The sequence below is a fragment of the Akanthomyces muscarius genome, chromosome 1 (assembly GCF_028009165.1).
Source record: "Akanthomyces muscarius strain Ve6 chromosome 1, whole genome shotgun sequence".
NCBI classification, from domain to species: domain Eukaryota; kingdom Fungi; phylum Ascomycota; class Sordariomycetes; order Hypocreales; family Cordycipitaceae; genus Akanthomyces; species Akanthomyces muscarius.
Genome location: NC_079241.1, coordinates 256,496 through 269,293, shown reverse-complemented (window position 1 = coordinate 269,293; position 12,798 = coordinate 256,496). Strand labels below are relative to the sequence as shown.

The 12,798-nt window shown below is 56.7% G+C and overlaps 3 protein-coding genes across 3 annotated transcripts; 1 reads left to right on the top strand and 2 right to left on the bottom strand.

Annotated features, from left to right (window-relative positions):
- Positions 1-383: 383 nt before the first annotated feature.
- LMH87_004984 (uncharacterized protein) lies at positions 384-1,725 on the bottom strand (the record flags this gene model as incomplete). Its single annotated transcript, XM_056202620.1, has 3 exons — positions 384-445; positions 496-1,187; positions 1,265-1,725. 3 exons carry the CDS (start codon positions 1,723-1,725, stop codon positions 384-386), a joined length of 1,215 nt encoding a protein of 404 aa, XP_056058158.1.
- Positions 1,726-5,221: 3,496 nt separating this feature from the next.
- LMH87_004983 (uncharacterized protein) lies at positions 5,222-10,040 on the top strand (the record flags this gene model as incomplete). The annotated part of the gene is made up of 8 exons (XM_056202619.1): positions 5,222-5,243; positions 5,474-5,498; positions 5,908-5,966; positions 6,282-6,299; positions 7,015-7,395; positions 7,574-7,731; positions 7,856-8,938; positions 9,003-10,040. 8 exons carry the CDS (start codon positions 5,222-5,224, stop codon positions 10,038-10,040), a joined length of 2,784 nt encoding a protein of 927 aa, XP_056058157.1.
- A 940-nt stretch (positions 10,041-10,980) lies between these two features.
- LMH87_004982 (uncharacterized protein) lies at positions 10,981-12,165 on the bottom strand (the record flags this gene model as incomplete). Its single annotated transcript, XM_056202618.1, has 3 exons — positions 10,981-11,895; positions 11,954-11,973; positions 12,033-12,165. 3 exons carry the CDS (start codon positions 12,163-12,165, stop codon positions 10,981-10,983), a joined length of 1,068 nt encoding a protein of 355 aa, XP_056058156.1.
- Between the last annotated feature and the right edge of the window lie 633 nt (positions 12,166-12,798).

The following is a 12,798-nucleotide window of genomic DNA, read 5'->3' as shown; positions in this document are numbered from 1 at the left end:
TACCCCGCCATTGTAGGAATCCAATCATGGCCAGCACGGATGTGACTTGATGCATAGGCACGCGCATGAGGGCTGGCTATGAGTACCAGTAATAGCCCTATCGCCGCCAGACACGAGTTGATGCATATGCACATGCACGTCCAAGGCTCAGCCGACAGAACTGCTGGTCGCTCTGCCGAGCCACACAGGGTGAGAGTACCTCAACCGGTGATGCGTAAGAGAACTTGATTGTTATATTATTACTCGAAAACCAGATGATGTGGAAAAAGATATGAGTCAAAATGCTATGATGAAAAAGTCGCTCCGTGTCCATGACTCCAATAATGCAAATTCCGTGCGCAATGATGTCGTTACTGTCTCTTCATATGCCTATATCTGTTGCATCACGGCTCCTGGCTGTTATCCAGACAGAGAGCGGCGACTACGCTAATATCGTCCATCTTGCCTGTTCCATCATTAGCATTTCATATCTAGCATCGAACGCAGGCCACTGACCTCCTTCGCTGGCAAGACCTTCTTCAATGGCGTGCTCCATGAACGGACTCTGCGCGTACGGATCGGACGCAATGTTCCGGGCCGCAGCGACGAGATCCTGGGCCGCCTGGAGCATGCCACCATTACGGCCCCCTCGTCGCGAATCAAGCGCACCCGGAGCTGTGGATTTCTCCCAGCTGTCAATGCTCGTCGCGACAATTTCCACAATCTCGTGGCTCCACAGGTTGTCGATGACGCCGTCGCTCATGGCCAGTACCACGTCGCCAACCTGCATCTCCACCTGGTCAACGACAGCATTGTCTTCGGGTGTGTCGGGGCTGTTGGTGCCGAGCTGGCGGGGGCAGTCGAACCAGTGCCACTGCTCCTTGGTCTTGAAGATTATCGACTTGTCGCTGGGGCGCACCACCATGACCTGACAGTCGCCGAGGTTGGTGACATACAGGAGCGGTACGGTTTGGCCGTCGGGCGCTCCCGGTGGCGCTTTAAAGTGCAGCTGCGCGCCGCATGCCGTGGTTGTACCCTGCCAGTCGTGCGCTTCTGTCGCTTCGAGTGTTCTTTTGTAAGCCGTGGAGAGGGAGGTGATGGGATGCGGTTCGGGGCCCGCCTCGCCGCCGCGCGCGGGGGACGCCGCACTGATCATGTCCTCCTCTATCGCAGACGACCAAAAATGGAGGATAAGCCGAGCCCATAGCCTGTATGTCGCATTGGGTTAGCAAATTCGGTTTCCGGTCCTAAAAGGGCTACTCATCCGAGTGGCGAGAAAACATACCCAGCGTGGCCGCGCGGTCGAGTCGCCCAAGCCCCTACGCCGTCGTTGGCGCAGATGAAGTAGTCGCTCGCGTAAATGGCATCGTCGCCGTTGGTATGCCCCCGAACTTGTTCGCCGTTGACGACGGCGCGATGCGTGCTGAGGGGATCAGAGAAGGAGGCCGAGGGGCGGGAGAGAAAAGGAGGAGGAAACGGGCGTGGGGGGCGCTTCGCAAAGACGCCGATGCCCGTCTCGAATCGAAAGGGGAGTCGCGGCAGCCGAGCGCGTCTACTCTGCTGCTCATCCTGTATCGTATCGCTCTGCGCCGCAACATCAACGCCGTCGCCACCGCACTCCTCCGCGAGCGTCGAGTATGCACGCGTGCTGGGGCTGCCCCGCGACGAGATAAGCACTATGCGCAGCTGAGGTGAGGTAGGAGACGTCCATGAGGCCGCAAGCGCCGGGCGGCGTAATATTCGCATTCCGACCGCATATGCTAGAGCCGACCCTGCTGGGTCGCAAACCGTAGCGACAGGTTCTTTCCGATGGCTTTTTGGAGTGTATGGTCGAGATGTTCTGCGCGGTTCGTACTCTCGACGGAAAAGAAAAAAAACTAGCTTCGTACGACAGGAGTGCCTAATGCGACGGCGCTCGCCGTTTTAGCACGTGACGGCGCGATAGGCCAGAAGGGTAGAGCGAGCTGTGACTCGTCAGCGCTGCAGCAATAGCGTCGGGTTGTCTTTTTTTATGTATATTCTGGCTGATCGCAGTGGTTGTGAGGTAGATGACATACTGCTGCTGTCATGGTCTGGAGTGGTGGACTGCTTAGGCTGTGTTTGCTCTTGCCTGGCAAAGCGCACTTCATTTCCTGCACGTACTTGAATGGCGCCGTCACTGCAGGCACAACAAGGACTGTCGATAGTCGATATTACAGTTATATAATGTTCGGCTTAAACACAATCTTAAAACTATTCTAAACGCCTCGACATCAAGCTAGCTCTGGGTACCCTACACCCTTCTCGTAGAAGCTCATTCAGGTCCCTGACTGATGGGTTCAGGGTAGGGTAAGTTTCATGACGATGCAACAGCACAGTAAAGTTGAGTGGGACGACCAAGGACTGGATGGTCCATGACGTCACGGAGATGGTCTGTCTAATTAGGCCTCTCTGTCGCTCACAGGCGAGCAAGCAGATGGGGAGAGCAAAACAAACGCGAAACAGTGGTGATAAAAAAAGATTGTAGGTAAGAAAAGGAATGCGACGCGGTCACAACATGTCTCACCTCGAGTGATGCTGACGGCGCAAGGGCACGATGCCTCTAACTAGTGCCGGCTGCTAACTAACTACTGAGTAGTTAGTTAAAGGCTAGCTGGTCTGGCCGCGTTCACTTTTGCGCCGTTGCAGGTGGCGCGAACAGGCAGTCCATGCTGGGACTAGCTTATGGCGCGGAATAAAGCACTGAAATCACCAATGGTCCCAGTATCAACTACATGATTGCGATAAGCAAGCTGGATATGTAACAAGCTGATGAGGCTTGACTCAAAGCCACGGACGAAGAGCAAATCACCAACGTTGCTAACATGCAAATACCCAGCTTTGCATACACCAACTGTGCCCAGTAACCCGCAGCAGGTCTACGGGCGCCATTTATCGCACCATTGAGCGAGACGCTTTTAATCAATGGGAAGCACCGCTGTTCGACAAGCTCCTGATCGGCGATCGTGGAGTTTGCCCAGTGATGAACGAAGACGGAGACTGTGGGATGCAACTACTGGTAGCGGAAACGGAGACTTGCCTGGTAAGTTATTAACTAGTTTCGCGCCACGAGTGCGAGTGCCAATGCGGCCTGGCTCAAAGTCGAAAAGAAGAAAAGGTAAGAACATGAGCATCTTGCACACGATGGAAGAACAGGTCAGCACAGCAGAGCAAGAAAAGTATGGCCAAAATTACATCATTGCTGTCCAGCTGGACAAGGGGCATTGACATGGCAGTGTGGGGGAATGGGACCAGGCACGAAAGGTGGAAAGCCAAAGGTAACTAGTTACAAGAGTCAAGGCAATGTCGGTCGGCCCCAGACACTTGACACGTCCCGCAGCACTGCATCGCTGCATCGCCATTGCTTCAGGGCGAATGGTGAGCGCATCCATGCATCAGTCTCGCGCACCGGCCATGGCCAGAATGCGCCAGCCCCAGGTGGACACGCAAGCTCTTTGAGGATTTAGTGGGGGAATTGGGGATCGATCTACTGGCCAGCTTGGTCGAGGCGAGAAAGACGGCAAGATTGGCGCCCGGGAGCTCCAGTGATGTGCACAAGACGAATGACATGAGCGCACACTGGAGAAGGGGCTGGAGAGGACCAAAGTTTCAACTGACGGCTCCGAATGCCACATGGAATCAGCCACACATAATGTGTCCGTAGTTAGTTATGGGGTAATAATAAAAGGCCACGCAGCAGGTTACATGCCAGTACAAGCCAGTGTGGCTCGGCGACTTTGTTCCTCCCGAGATTGCGAGCTTGGGGGAGCTAATAAATGCAGCTTGGGGAGGATCCGGGCCAAGCCTCCGGAGCGGCAGGAAAAACCAAGGAACACGGCAACGCCCAAATCTCCCATGGCTCGTATGGTGAGATTGCTGCGGTCTAGGCGGTGCCACGCTGAGGCTTGGGTGCGAGGCTGCCGGGCGGCGCGCGGAGTGCATATTGCGTGCATGACCAGAAAGCAAGATTTCGAGCATGTTTTCCCCCATTTCAATTGAAGGCCGAAAAGGTGGGATGGAAGCTTGGAGCCCAGCCATGATAACGACTGGTAACTACAGTCAATAGCGCGCCGCTGTGCTGTCGACGGAGTGCGGCACACACGCCAAGGCGAGGCTTTTTTGCCAAGGAGCAGTTTGGTGGACGGCGCTGGGCTTGTGCCACTGCAAGCGGCGCTGGGCATTTGCTGGGCGAGACTGGCTCATAGTTAGGTCATGGGCTATTTGATACTTGGGCCTTTCTTTTGCTGCACGAGGACGGGGCATTGTGAGATGGAGAGCACCGCCAGGCGGTAGGAGAGCGGATAGGGCAGGTTCCAGCACCGAAAGATCTGGGGAGTGAGAGACAGGCGTGCTCTTACGAAAGGTGCATATGAGTGTTGTTGGGTATTGAAACGACATGGTAAACGCAAAATGTCTGGAGTCGGAGGATAGTCGCAAGATCGTCGTCGTGAACCCCGCGGAGCCAATGGAAGCCCAACCAGCAGTGCCAGATTCTCCTCTAGGTAATAAGCGTCGCAGATGGCATCTGCATCCAGCAACATGTACGGACACACATGTACCAATGGGAACCCGCTATTCCCATATGCTTCATTAGCGCCGAGAAACTAAGTTTTTGGCCTGAGCGGCCCAATTCTGCAGTGCCACGAGGTGGGCGCTGCCATGTACGTAAAACGGGCGCCTACTGGTAGGAACAGAGTACCTTGCTGCTTGATGGAAATATGAACAGCCATGACCGGTTTTGAGAAGGAAAAAAAGCCACCCGGAAAGCTCGGGAACTTGCTGGCCCTTCCGGACCGGTTTATGCGAGCGGCTGGCGTTGGAAACAAGTCGCGGTGTGAGAAAGAGGATCCTTTTTTTTTTCAACGCATTGCACACGCAGAGCCAGTCAGTCGAGAGGGAGTTTTGGGAAGCAGAATGCTTGGATGGGATGGATGCGTGGATGCGTAACATGTCACAGCAGCCGCCAAACCCCATCCCCCCTTCTCCATTCGCGTGTTTCCCATTGGGAAAAGACCAGCGTGTCGATCTGGTGCCGCTTGGGTCGTTTTTTCTATTTTCGGGCTAAGCCAATGCCAATCGACGAATTCGATTCCGGGAACAAGTAGCGAAGCAAAAGGCAAAAAAAGTTTCTCATACCCGAAGCGGCGTCGACGGCGGCGGCGTCTCGCTTTGCTGGTGTGCTGCTCCCCCTCCCGAGTTACCTCTCAACCACCCCCAGCCATCCATGATCCAATACACCTGGGGCGGTGACGTACTACACTTTTTTTTTTTTGAGGGGGGTGATTGAATAAGGTACCGAAAGTGGGAAAAACTAATCTGTAGCTGGGGAAAAAAGGGAGAATTAAGCACTACCGGTGTCGTCGCAGGTGATTTCGGTGGCAGGAATATTTTAGGTTCCTGGTAGTTAGCCTGGGTTGACTGCGTTTCTCGTCCTTTACCTACACTGCTCGAAATCCTCCTGCGACTATATCAACAGCTCGGCTCTGTTTGACATTTAAAAGGTGAGAGGAATATCTTCCAACGTCTCTTCTATTTACTTGAAACTGGCGGCCTTCTTTCTCTCTTTTTCATTTTCATTTTACCTGTCCCCGACGTCACCCATTCCTCAAGTGAAGAATACCTACCTACCTTTGTCGAGGCCGGCTGTGAGGCTACCCGTCCGTCATTGTTGCTTAGCGCCTGTCTTACCTGACAGTGTTGCAACCTGCTGTCACCGTCAGCCACCGCATACGCAGAAGACACAGAGGGCGAAAAGTAGACGAAGGCCGCTGGGCATAGTCCGTCTTCCGGAGCGGCTGTGTTTTGGCTGCTACTTGTTTTCTGCTCTTGTTGTTTTTGGGAACCCCAGTCTTGGGCTAATTTCCCAGACGTCTTGGAACAAAAGGAACAGCCTTGGTTAACATAGCACAGAATCATTACAGGCTCGTATTTGGGCGAAAACAGCTTGCCAAGGCGCCGCGCTGAGACTTGTGAGAAGCACCCAAGCCCAAGCCCAAGCCAAAAAAAAAAGAGGAATCTCCGCAGCTCCCGGGTCCGCCGAACTAGTGGACGGCGCTACGACGACACATCCTAGTCCCTTGCGGCTCTTTCTCTGCACTTATCAACGAGGCACGCCCCCGGGGTTTCGGTGTCGCATATCTGGGATTCTTTGAAATTTTATTTCTGGACCTCTATTCCCTCGACAAACAAAAAAACAATCAGCAAGAACAAAGAAGGAGAGAGCATTCGACAGAAGGAATCTTGGCTCGGAGAATAACACAGGGTATACATACCTGTCGACACAGCCATGGGCCGCAACAGAGGTACGTACCTGATACATGTGCGCATTCCAGTGCCTGCCGAGAGAGAGCGACAATCTTTACAAGCTGCAAGCCAATGCAAGCCCCATGGTGGCTCGGCTCTGTCGACGGCGTGACGAGCACGAGACAGGAAGCCATGTGGCATGCGATGGTGACTGCGAGCGCAGTGGCAGGTGACGAGACCAGACAATGGACGACGACAGCAGTTGAAGGAAGAGAGCCGCACAACAGACGGTCGCAGCAGCAGCGACCAATCTCGCCTGGCAGTGACGGGAGCGTCGGACGGCAGGCCTCTCCGGGTACCATGTCGGGACGATTTAGCGTGTGGAAGCGCTGTGGGCTGTGGGCGGTGGGCTGTGTGGGCACTGAACAGGATTCCGTGCGCGCTGGACATGCCCTGCTGAGCTGCTGAGCCCTGTCAGCGCTGCCCACTGCCACTGCCACTGCCACTGCACTGTTGTCCCCAGCTGCTCCCCGGCTGCTCCCCAAAGCGTGTCCACAACTCTTCTTCTTCCGCCCTGCTGCTCGCCGCTGCCACCCTGCTTCCATTGCTGCTTTGCTGTGCCATCACCACACACATTCACACATCATCCATATTGCGCTCTCTTTTGTCCATCGTCGTCTCTCGCTCGCCTATGCACCACACCTAGTCCGCGCAGGCTTTTCGCTTCGACAAACGCGCGGAAGCACACCGCTAACAGCTCGCCCGCCGCCACAGTCCTCTCGTTCGTCTCACAGCAGTTCTCCCCTGGCTCCAAGAGCCCGCCCACGCCCGCCGCCTCGCCTCCATCCTCGACGTCTCCCATCGCCGCCGCCGCCGAGACGTTCCCTGACCATCAGATCGGCCGCAACCTCCCTCCCACGCCGCCCTCCTATCCGGACTATGGCACAGTAGACCCGGCCACCCCCGACAGTCCTCCTCACAAGCGTCAGCGCAGCCACTCCCGACCGCTGTCCATCAGCTCCTACCAGCCCGCCCTCATGGACATTACCGAGGACACCATCCCGGAGCTGCAGCCCGTCTTCTCCTTTCTCAACTCCCACTCCAACAAGCTCTACCAGGAGGGCTACTTTCTCAAGCTCGATGACCAAAACACACGTACGTATCACTCGCTTCTGCCCTAGTTCCATGTGCGGGTGATGGTGCCGCCACCGCCGTCATCAACCACCCCGCCACCCTGGTCCTTCGTGCCGCCGCGCACGCTCCCTCTCTCATCCCACCTAAACCACTTCCACCGGCACAATGTAACCTAACCCACTAACACTTGCGCTCACAGAGGGCAAACCCAATGCCGACCGAACATGGACAGAATGCTTTGCCCAGCTCGTCGGCACCGTCCTCTCCCTCTGGGACGCCGCCGAGCTTGATGCCGCCGGCGAGGATGGCGAGGTCCTCCCCAAGTTCATCAACTTGACTGATGCCTCCATCAAGATGGTATGTGCTACACACCAAACTGTGCCTCCCGCCACACGAGCTCCTACCTGCGCCATCTGCATGTGATGCGCCGTCGCTGTCATCACTACGCTTCACCGTCGCAACCTGCTAACATCTTTACTAGATCGAGTCCCTCCCTACCCGCTCCAAGGACGAGCAGCCTCTGCAAAACATTCTCAGCATCTCTACCGCTGGCCGCAACCGATACCTCCTCCACTTCAACTCTCACCACTCCCTGGTCCAATGGACCGCCGGCATCCGCCTCGCCATGTACGAGCACTCCACCCTCCAAGAGGCCTATACTGGTGCCCTCATTGCCGGCAAGGGCAAGACTCTCAACAACATCAATGTCATTCTCGAGCGCGCCCGCTTTCCCACCGAATCCTGGGTCCGTGTCCGCTTCGGCGCTGGTGTTCCATGGAGACGCTGCTGGTGCGTCATCACCCCTCCTGACGAAAAGGAGTACGCCAAGCAGCAAAAGGAGATGAAAAAGCGCTCTGCCTACGACAGATCCTCCGCCCCTGCGCTCAAGGGCGACATCAAGTTCTACGATCAGCGCAAAGAAGGCAAGAAACAGAAGAAGCTCCAGCCTATTGCTTCCATCACCGACTCTTACGCTGCCTATGCCATCTACCCCCAGGCCAAGTCGCTCGTCGATGCTTCCACGCTCATCAAGATCGAGGGCAACGTTTCCATCCACACCGAACCTCCGTCCTCCACCGAGGGCTTCGTTTTTGTCATGCCCGAGATTCATCCCATGGTCAGCGGCTTCGAAATGCTGCTGCGCAATCTCCTACCCGCCTGGGACACGTTCGGCCTCTATGGCCGTCCTGGCCGTCTCGTCGCCAGCGTCCTCGACCAGCGATCCCTCATGTTCGCCATGCCCAAGCATAAGCGTTACGGCTACCTTGAGATTCTTGACGTCGCTGCCCTCATTAACGAACAGGGCAGCTCGAGCTGGAACGAGCGCGAGTGGCGCAAGCGCCTGAAGGAGATTACTGGCACCCGCATGAACGCTATTGAGGAGGGCGGTCCCCGAACTGGCCGCCTCAGTGCCAGCAGCCCCATGGGTGGTCTGCGACCCAAGGTTGGATTTGCCGATGATCAGGCGTCCACGCGATCGTCGCGCTCCCATTCCCTCAACGGTGGCCACAGAACCGATTCTGCTCCCCCCGAGGGCCAAGGCAACTGGCAACAGCCTGGCTTGGTACGTGCTCCAGTCATCACCGCCTACTGAAAGGCTGCTCTGAAGCTAACATGTCTCGTCCTAGGATGCCAATGCCAGACCTTATCCCGGCGCTCCCGGCGGCCAAGGCAGCCCTGGAGGTCCTATGCCCAACATAATGTATCCGCAAGAACTGGGCGGCCCCGAAGACGGCCGCTCGACTCCTCAAATGATGCGCAACATGAACACGCCGGAGCCTGTGTCCCGCCCGCCTGCATTCCACCACAATTCTCAAGATCGCATCAATAAGGCCTACCACTCTCCTGAGCTCCGTCGCGCTAACAGCCGACTCTCCAGCTCCACGCTGGCTCAAATGCAAGAGGCGAGAAACAACTCGTACACCAACGAGCTTGACGGCCAACCCATGCCTGGCGGCAACGGCCCGCCACCACCGCAGCACAGCCAGGGTCAGTACATGGGCGGACCCGGCCCTCAAGGTCGCTCTCCTGGACAGCAGCCGCCATCCCTCAATCTCCCACCTGGCCCGGGCCAGGGCCGATCTAACTCGCCCTACGGACCACCGAGCCCCGGCATGGGTCCCGGCATGGGCCCCGGTCCTGGCATGGGCCCTGGTCTCGGCCCCAGTGGCCGTCCGCCCACCGCGGAGGGTCGTCGCTCGCCTTATCCTCCCGGCCAGGGCCCACCACCCGGCCAAGGCCAAGGACGCGGCCGACCGCCGCCCGGCCAGGAGAACTATAGACCTGGACCTGGCGGACCCGGACCCCGCGGACCCGGAGGACCCGGAGGCCCGCCTGGGCCTATGCACCGAAAGCCTATGCCTATGCGCGGACCCCCTCCTAACCGTGGTCCGCCGACATCTGCCGACGATATTATCGACGCCTATAGTGAGATGCGTGGTCCTTCTGGTCCTCCCGGCCCTGGTGCTCCTCGACCGCCGCCTCATGGCGGCCCCCCCGGAGGCAACTACGGACCCGGCCCTGGCCAGGGACGCCCATACACACCCAACGGCGGCCAGGGACCACCACCTGGTAGCTTCTCGCGACCGATGCGAACCCCACCCGGGGAGGGCCAAAGGCCTATGCATCCCCAGCAGCAGCCCCAATACCAGGGACAGGCTTTCTAAATGGTACGGATACAGACTTGAAGCCTCTTGAACGAAACGCGTTGTTGAATGAATGATTACCTCGGGCGGAGCTGTATGTGCCAGGAAGCATACAATGGCGTTGTTGCAGTAATTTTCTTTACTTTTTGGGTTTTGGTTGGGCGAGAATCAGCTTGCCCTTGGGATACACTGGACGGCATTCTCAGCATGTTTAGGCAGGACACATTGTTGCGGGTTTATTTCTTTATTTCCACGCTGCTGCGACTAGGACAGCCAAAAGCACACTTGAGGATCGTGATCTCTACACATCACGACACCGACGACTATAGAAACCCTTTTCTTTTCTTTTACCGTACCTATTTTGTCTGATGGCTGGCCCTCGCCTTGGGCGGACGGGTCTCTGCGTGGTCGTAGTGACAGACGGTATTACACCGCAGGACGTTTGTTTCATTTGTTATTCCGGGCGCAATAGAATACTTGACCCCTTACAATTCCATTTCTGTTATTAAATGCACACTTTTTGCCTGGTGCTGGCTATTATCGGCGACTCTCCATCCATCGCCTCGCACCCAATCTCATCTGTCAGTAGTTGGCCAGAGCACTAGTCTATGTATTGCTATACGCACTCTATCATCCGCACAACAATATAGTAATGTGACTAATAAGTTGTGCAATCCTTAGGCTGCTTTTGCGACATCACATTAGCTCTAGGCAGTCACTTTAGTGGCAAGTGCAATACGTATAATGTGACAGACTAGAGCGGTAGCATATATTGTTCCAACTATCCTAATTAGTTAATCATCCACGCGACACTCAAGTCGCAAGGCGTCATAACACCATCAAGTAGAGATTTTTCTTTCCCATGCTAAACTCGGCACTGCATAGATGAAAGAGTATACATCATAAGTGCGTTGAGGAGGTATTTGATGGACTTGGCCTCCTGGATTCGTTCTTGTCAAATTCAGGAAATCTCAACGCACACCTTGCCAAAGTGCTTGCCAGACCACTGATACTCGTACGCCTCCTTGACGTCCTCCAGCTTGAACCGCTTCTTGTCCACCACCGGCCGCAGCGCGTCCGGGTTCGCCTCGATGGCGCGGCACATGTCCTCCATCTGCGCGCGGCTGCCGACCATGAGGCCGCGGGCCGTGCACAGGTTGGTCAGGCAGTCGAGGAAGCTCGGCTCGTCGTCGGCGTCGCCGCCGCCGACGAAGCCGACGATGCTGATGACGCCGCCGACCCTGATCGCCCTGAGCCCCTGCGCCATGGACCTGGGGCCCACGACCTCCACGACGTGGTCGACGCCGACGCCGCCGGTGATCTTCCTCGCCTCGGCGCCCCAGTCGGGGTTCTGCTTCGAGTCAATCACGTAGTCGGCGCCGAGGGCCCGCAGCGCTGCGGCCTTGCCGGGCGAGCTCGTCGTGGCAATGACGCGCGCGCCCGCCGCCTTGGCGAACTGGAGCGCAAAGACGCTCACGCCGCCGGAGCCCTGCGTGAGCACCCACTGGCCGGCCGTCACGCGGTTGTCGGCGAGGCCGTGCAGCGCGTTCCACGCCGTCAGCCCCGCGCAGGGCAGCGTCGCGGCCTCGACGGCTGACAGGCCCGCCGGTTGATGCACCAGCCCCTGCTCGTTGAAGGCCCCGACGGAGCGCAGCGTGCCGTCGATGGCGCCCCCGAGACCGGAGCCGGCGGCCGCAGCGGTCAGCGGGCCGCCGATGTGCTCCTGGTTGAACAGGGTCACGACCTTGTCGCCGGGCTTGAAACGGGACACCTGCGACCCGATGGCGATGACGGTGCCTGCGCCATCAGACCCGGGGATGACGTTGTCGCTCGTCGCAAACGGATACTTGCCGAGGGGGATGATGAGGTCGCGGTACTGCAGAGCGTTAGCCAACTAGGAGACCTGGCCGCGGTCGAGAGACTTGAAAACTTGCGTTGAGGGATGCGGCGTGGACTGGATCGTGGTTAGCTTGTCGGACGTTGCTCATGGATTGGTTGGGGGGCCGCCCTTACGCTTGACAAGGACCTGACTGGCGCCGAGCTCAGGTAGTGCGACGTCGGAAAGCTTCAGGGCGTTGAAGCCGTCTTTGCCGTCTTGGGCAGTGACGTTCCACTGCCTCGCCGTCTGTGGGATAACTTGCGCCATCATCAAGGTATTGTGTCGAAATGTCTCGAAATTTTTTTTTTCTTGTGTACTGGAGAGTATTTAGAATTCTGCTGAGGAGTTGATGGAGTTTAAAGATGGAAAGAGGCTGTAGAGAGCGAGTTGGGTTGGTTTAAGTAGACGGCCATCTTCCCAAGAGAGCATCTTGCGATTTGTCTTTCGCTGCCCCTGCCCCCGCAGTCAATGATCATCTGGCGAGACTTGTCAGGCAAGATTTGTCTGATGAGATTTGTCTGATGAGATTTGTCTGATGAGATTTGTCTCCTTGTAATATTCACAAGACGTTTGTAAAGGTTCATTTATTATGCAGTTTGAACTAGTCGTGGAGGCTACCATGGGTTGCCAAATAGTCGAGTTCTATAATAGGGCACCAAACTCGATCAGTAGTCCGTTTCTTGTTGTTGATTTGTAAGATCACTGCGCAAAAGTATAAATACTGGAGTGCTTTGGGCATGTCGCCGCAGATGTCGATGGCTTTGTTGTACAGGAAGCACTTCTTGCCGCTAAAATCCGATCTTAGCCCCCGTTATACGAGCCGCACGATGGGCGTCTCCACTCGGTCGGCCTTCCGTCCGACCCATACGAGCATGTGTGTCGCGCCATTGAAGCGCCCAC